The 7,113-nt window shown below is 51.0% G+C and overlaps 1 protein-coding gene across 1 annotated transcript in view; it reads left to right on the top strand.

Annotated features, from left to right (window-relative positions):
* The first annotated feature begins 3,948 nt into the window (after positions 1 to 3,948).
* Positions 3,949 to 7,113, top strand: part of LOC101754597 (cyclin-dependent kinase inhibitor 5) — a 4,289-nt gene continuing 1,124 nt past the window's right edge. The window contains exon 1 of the mRNA XM_004985722.2: positions 3,949 to 4,595. Within this exon, the coding sequence (XP_004985779.1) occupies positions 4,246 to 4,595 (350 nt within the window). The 5' untranslated portion in view covers positions 3,949 to 4,245. The remainder of the gene's footprint in view (positions 4,596 to 7,113) is intronic.

Raw genomic sequence — 7,113 nt, 5'->3', positions numbered from 1 at the left:
GCACGTGGCGACGATAGTAAACAGAACCGTCAGGACTTCAAGAGCATGGTCTCTCTCTCTCGGCCGCAACTTTTGACGTCTCTCCCTACGTGGGGAAGAGTGCACGTGGCGAAGCAAATAATTGGCGCCGCAGTGACCGGGATGCTGCGGCCCGTGTTCTCTTCCCTGAGGACCCGTTTGTTTCCTTGACGGCTAAACTTTCCCTCGTCTCAATATTTGATACTAATTAGTAATATTAAATATAAACTAATTATAAAACTAATTGCGGAGGCTACCTACCTAATTCGCAAGATGAATCTATTAATTCTAATTAATTCATGATTTGACAATGTGATGCTACATCAACTATTTGCTAATGATGAATTAATTAGGTTTAATAGATTCGTCTCGCGAATTAGCCTAAGTTTTCTACAATTAGTTTTATAATTAGCTCATATTTAATCATTCCAGTTAGTATCCGAACATTCAATACGACAAGAGCTAAACTTTATCATAAGATCCGTTCACGCCCACCCTTTACCCTTTGTTTTCTTCCCCGTCGCCTCCTCCGGCCGAGGGGGGCCTCCTCCTTCCAGGAGCTCCGTCAGCCGCGTCATCGGTTCAGAGGGCCACGGATGATCCCCATGGCCGGCCGGGGCTTTGTTTTTCTACTGCACTTCCGTACGTGCTCTCTCTCGTGGAGACCGAGGCGGAGATGCCTTATTAACTGGCGTATTAACTGTGGTTAATACGAAAGTCAGAGCTTTGCAACGGGCAGATTGAGGGATACTGTATGTTTAAGCGCTGATGGGGTTGGGATCCTATGATTCGGCGCCTCGGGTGCGCGGGAAGCTTATTCATCAGCGGCTGAGCTTGAACCACGTACCGTTAGTATCTACTGATCGACAAATTCTGTCAAAATGTTCGCGTTCCAAGTTAGATTTGAATTGTTTGTGGGGTCTGTGCCAAAGTTGCATTTTTCGATTTTGTTGATGTCAAAAGGTGATGTGGACTTAGAACAAGTCGCCCGGTCACTTTATTCTCTCTGTTTTTTTTTTCCTTTTCCAAGATTGGAGAACAGAGCTTCCGGTCCATGACGTCAGTTTGAAAGCTTTCCAGGCAAGGACAGATGGCAAAAACTATGGCTAACCCTACACGTTGTTTAACATCTGCTCCACTTGCATGCACCAAACCTGCGAAAAGTGCACTCGGCAGGATTATTGCTAATGATCTGAGTTAGCATCAGCTAATTGTGTGCAAGCTGGGAAGATAGTACTACTGCTATTTTACCCGCAAAGTGTGGACAGTTGCGAATAGAAATTCTTGCTGTTTTTCTTTTTCCCATTCACCAGGCACGTCTTAAGAAGATGCTGACCATATAACTAAACGTTTGCATATGCTGACCATATAACTAAAAGTTTACATAGATTGATAGCACGCGTTCGACATTATTAGATTCGTACGTATAATGGAACACATACTTTATATCACCTCCGATCAATTTTCAGATGATGTCAGAGACATCAAAGTTAAACTGCATGCAGGTCAAGTTTACCAACAAACATTATTGGTTAAAAATGCAATATCAAAGACTGCGTTGGCTTCGTGCCTACCCACTGTAGCAGTAAGACTGGTATTACTCCTCGGCTCCTACGGAATCTGCCTAGTTTGACATCGGCCGCAGGCGCGCAGCCGAAGCTGAATTCAAGGAGGATCACACGGCACTGTGTGAGAAAAGCGCCGGTCACGTCGGGGCCGGGCGGCGAATGAGGAGCCGGCGGGATCGCCGCGGGCAGGACGGCCATCAAGACCACCCGAGCGAGAGCATTAACTCCACTACTGCTGCCAGAACGCCCCAGGCTACGTAGGCAGAGTACTAGAGTACGCTACGCAGCCGTCGACGAAAAATAGTTGGGTGCCGGACGAGCCGTATCGCGTGCCCTGCCCGTGGAATTCAAGTTGCTACAGACGGCTGCGTGCTGCGAGCCCTGGCACGGCCCGTATGCGTCTCTTACAAACACGGAGCATGCGTACAATTACTGCAAGGTTAATCAGTGGCCTGGCCCTACGGGAACTGGAAGTGTGTATAATGGGCGCGGTACGGGAAAAGATCCCGAGTACCGGCCGAGGGTACATCCCGGCTTGATTGCGCGGTGTTACTGCTCTTGGAGTCTAGCAGTGGTACAAGCTACTACTGTACACCGGCTTTGAATTCGGAGGCACCGGTCAGCCGATCATTGATTGAAGACCCTTGATGAGCTTGATCCGATCCCTCTGTGTGAACTCTAAACCTGGGAGAGGCTACAGTGTTCAAAAGCTGTGGAGGCGAGAGACGCACGGGCACTGTGGGGCCCCAAGTCTGCGAGAGAGGAATTGAATCCCGACCACTGTGACACGTTTCGTATAGGGAGGGGCCTTCGTGCGCGTGCAGTAGCTACTGATCGCCCCCCTATCTAGTCGTAGGCCGGTAGACGGTGGTACTACCAGCAGCGATGGCAGTGGCTTCAAGCCCTCAACTCCAAGACCACCGGGGCCCTAGGCCAGCCAAACCGATTTCCATGCAGCCCTCTGCCCTCCCGCTCCCGGTGCTCAGGGCGCGAGCGCACGAGCGCATGCATGAACCTGAACTGAACCCGGGCCCGGCCGAGCGGCTCGGAGTACCGGGAGCACGGGCAGCATGGTGCACGGACGGCTAGGCCGCCAGCTCGGGAGACGCAAGCAAGGGGGGTACAGGGTAGCCGGTAGGTGGGTGGGGGGTAGGGCTGGGATGCTACTCTGCTAGCAGCTGCGGCGGCCCGGGCGTCGTATCAGGGGAATTGAAGCCGGGAGGACTGACGCGAAAGGTTCAATTATGGGCCATTCGGCGCAGTGTTTTCGCCCAGTTTTTTTTTTCCTGTTTGGATCGGCATCCATTACTGGTGCAGTACAGTATCGAGATAGGAGATTCCTATCCTACCTATCGTCGTCTTTCGAGTTCAAATCGGTGGGATCGCACGTCCACACAGCCAAAAGTGGTTAGCCAACAATGAGGCCACAAACGTGAGGCGCCACAACATTCTTAGTAGCCAACTGTTTAGTTCTCTAGCATTTTTCATCAACCAGCACTTCACGCCCCAAGCCTCTTTTGCGGTGCCTCCTCCGCTCAGCTGTCTCTGTGCACCGACGGTTTCCTACTTGGCTACTTCTATGGAAGGATCCTCCGTGACGGCGACCTCCCCGTCCCCGGACACCTTTGCTCTTGCGCATGTACCTCCAAGTAGGAGTCTGAGATCCTCAACACATTTCAGTTCGGATGCTAATTAGGAGGACTAAACATGAGCTAATTATAAAACTAATTGCAGAACCCTGTCCTAATTCGCGAGACGAATCTATTAAGCCTAATTAATTCATCATTAGCAAATGGTTACTGTAGCACCACACTGTCAAATCATGGACTAATTAGGCTTAATAGATTCGTCTCGCGAATTATACTCCATCTGTGCAATTAGTTTTGTAATTAGCCTATGTTTAATACTCCTAATTAGCATCTAAACATCCGATGTGACAGGTGTTAAACTTTAACAGGGTGTTGCCAAACACCCCCTTATTCCATGGCATAAAAGCGGAGAACGTGCCTGCAATCTCTGTTTTTAGAATCGATCGCGGCGGCACGTGAGGGCGAAGGAACGCCAAGGTAGAAGCAAAATTTGGAAAGGAAATCAGAAAGGAAGCAGAGCATCGCCTTTTCCCCAGGGACACCCCTCCCTCCCCGACGCTGCCAACACGACATCCCCTATCCTCCCCTGTGCCGGCCGGCCCCCCTCCGCCACTGGAACCCCAAAAACCCAAGCAACCCCCACGCGGCAACAGGCCCTCCCCACCCCTGCCCCGAGAAAAGAGAGAATCCCCTTTGTTTCTCTCTCTTACCTAAGCCCAGCCGCTTCTCTCTCTCTCTGACTCTCTCTCTAAATAGCATCGCCCGCCACCGCGCGGGACACCACCCGTCCTCCCGCGCCTTTTCCCGCTAGCCAACGCGCGGCACCGCACCACAAGGCGCGCCCTCCCCCCTGCCCCTCTCTCTCTCTCGCCTGCAGCGCCTAGCGAGCCCTCGTCTTCCCCTCCCCATTATTCCCGGGATTCCCCTGTTGCTGCGACTGCGGCCCGCCCCACCCACCTACCGCCGCCCGCCTCCTCCTTCCCCTCGCTTCCGAGCAAAGAAAGCTTCGAGCGAACCGCGAGAGCAGCAGGGGGGGGGGTTCGGTTCGGAGGACGCACGGGACCAGGGCCATGGGGAAGTACATGCGCAAGGGCAAGCTGTCCGGGGAGGTCGCCGTCATGGAGGTCCCCGGCGGCGCGCTGCTCGGCGTCCGCACGCGCTCCCGCACGCTCGCGCTGCAGCGGGCGCAGAGGCCGCTCGACAAGGGGGAGGTCGACCAGGCCGCCGGGGAGTACCTCGAGCTCAGGAGCCGGAGGCTTGAGAAGCCGCACAAGGAGCAGCCGGCGGCGGCGGTGGCGCCCGCGCCGAAGAGGGGTGCCGGGAGGAAGGCGGCCGCCGCGGCGTCGCCGGCCGCGCTGGCGGAGGACGAGGTCGAGGTCTCCTTCGGGGAGAACGTGCTCGACTTCGACGCCATGGAAAGGTGAGATTTTTCGACCTCCTCTGTTCCGGCCTTCCTCCAATTTGTTCCTTTGCCGCGAAAGGGGATTGGTTAGGGTTTACCTTGCGCCTTCAGGGCTTACGCTAACTTCTCGGTTCCACTCCATTAGCGCCGCCACGGGGTATCTAGTCCTTCGAATTCGCAGTTGATTGTGGCGCCGAATCCAATGTTTTCGTTTCGCCCCCATTATCCTAGCCAGCGAGTGCAGTGCTCTGTTGTATCCTTGGGACACCGTTTCAGCCGGGAAGTCCACTCTTTGGCTGAAATTGAGCACCGCAGTCACTCGTTCCAAGACTTTTCCTCACTTGTTCCAAGGATTAAAACGTACTCCTACTAGTTAAGACCGGGTGCTTGCTCACTCCTTGCATTCATCTCAGCTTCTTAAGCGTCCAAAAATCACTTGTACTTTTCGTTTTAAAAATCACTTTAACCACCCCCGCCCCCCCCCCCCCCCCCCAAAAAAAAAAAGAAAAAGAAAATAAAAACAGAATCAGTTTGTAGGATACTACCTATCTAGCTAAGTTTTTGTCGAGTAGTAGCTTAAATATTCCCAAGTCTTGTTCGTTGCAGCCACGCCATTTGTTTCACTTAACCTGTTCTAAACTTCCAGTGGTTGGAGAGGTAATCCAGTGTAACTCAAAAGAATCTCTAGCTTACTGATAGAAACCTAGGCCTGAAAAATGCACCCTTTTTTTGCTCAAAGAAACAAGTAATCCTCAGTTAGTTGCATGTCAAATCCTTGCATTTTTGCACCCAATCCAAACTAAAGCACCCCTCTTAGTGGAGTATCTCTAGTGGCCGTTGCTATTCTTTACCCATAGCCGGAGGGGAAAAGTTGCCTCCTTTCCCCTGGTTCTCTCCCCTTCCCTACACGCGCAGCCCTTCCTTCTCTTGCATTTGCCCTTGTGCTATCTAGTTGGGCCTCGGTTAGTGGTGGGGTTCGGCAGTGACCCTCCCAATCTTTTGCCAATCAAAGGCCCTTTTGCGAGAAATTGCAATCGCCCACCGCCGGAAAGGCAGCACTCCTGTCGCACTCAAGATCCCATTTCGTGCGTTTCTGCTCACTTGCCACTGGGTTGTGTCTGGAGGGCAGCTAAACGGCAGGGCATCGGTAAGCAGCTCATCATTAGCCGTGTACCAGTCTACCAGAGGTCACCACCATTGAATTCCTCCTGCTTGTTGGCTGCCTGGGATCACTGGGCCTTGGGATGGACCACCTTTCTTGTAATGCAAACATGAAATTGAGTTTTCCCTCCATTCCTATTCTGGTGCATCAACCACTATACTTCTTCGAAAAAATGTCTACTGGAAGCCCTTAGAGCAAGCCCAACAATGGTCGAATCGCCCGACACATCAGACTTGCATGCGATTTGGCGGGGAGAGAAAGGTGAACTTGGCGCTGGTTCCGTCGACTAGCTGAACGCAAACTCCAAGACTCACCATTTCCTGCACATGCTAAATGGGGAGAGGTAAAAAACCAACTGAGTATGGCAGGTAGGCCCAACACAATAAATGCTAAGTATCCGAGCCCGTGAAGCGCCAAGTTATTGTATAATTTAAGTTCTAAACTTGTCTCTAGCTGATGTGGATGGAGCTATAGCCAAGCACTTGGCTCAACTATTAACCCTGCTCTAAGGGAGGGATGAAAGATAGGACTTTTTCTGCTATCTGCTGTGCAATGTGGTGCCCTGGCTTCTATAGCTTTCCGAAAAATGTTTCTGTGTCATGAGTGAAAAGATGTGTAACACTATTTTAGTGGCATATTCTTGTGTGCATGGGTCCATTGTAGCTAGCATATGCTTGTTGAAAATTCTATTTAGCTCAGTTGTCTTTGTTAGGTCCACTTGCTGTTTGCCTGTATTAATGCTTGCTGCAGCATAAATTAAGTACCACATTGTGGGGCATATGCCCGAAAGAGACAAGAGAGCGTCTTAGGAAGGAGATAATGTGCTCAATTATTTGCCATTTGTTGTCATGTCGTTCACCAATCCAGCTTGCAGCTTGCAAGTGCCACGTTTCGGGTTTTGAAGCTCTTGATTTGGGGATTAGGGATGGAGACAGTCTAGTTCAGTTTTGTTTGCTCGATAGTACGGTTTGCATATAGTAGTGCACTAGTACAAGGTTGAACAGTAACTTGAAGGACTATGGTTTTTGAATAGTGTGTCTGTAATACTTGGCCGGCCTTGATGTCTGCTTCTGGGCCGCTCCATGGGATTTCAAGTTAAAGCCATGTTTAGTTCACCCCCAACTCCCAACTTTGGCACTATGCAAAAAGAAGATTCCCCATCGCATCAGACTTTCAGTCGTGCATGGAGAACTATAAGCATTGGAAGTATAGAGTAATTACAACCTTGGATGATGATATTATCACTTAGTCCTCGAGAAACACGTGATAAAGCCGGACACAGCATACATAGAGAGACACAAGGAAACATGGTCTTGGGAATAGTTCCCGGTTGAGTCGTAACTGAATGGCATAAGACGATAAATTTGAAAACTT

Source organism: Setaria italica, chromosome IX (genome assembly GCF_000263155.2).
Source record: "Setaria italica strain Yugu1 chromosome IX, Setaria_italica_v2.0, whole genome shotgun sequence".
Taxonomy (NCBI): Eukaryota; Viridiplantae; Streptophyta; class Magnoliopsida; order Poales; family Poaceae; genus Setaria; species Setaria italica.
The sequence above is the reverse complement of the archived record's forward strand: the minus strand, read 5'-3'. Positions and strand labels throughout refer to the sequence as shown.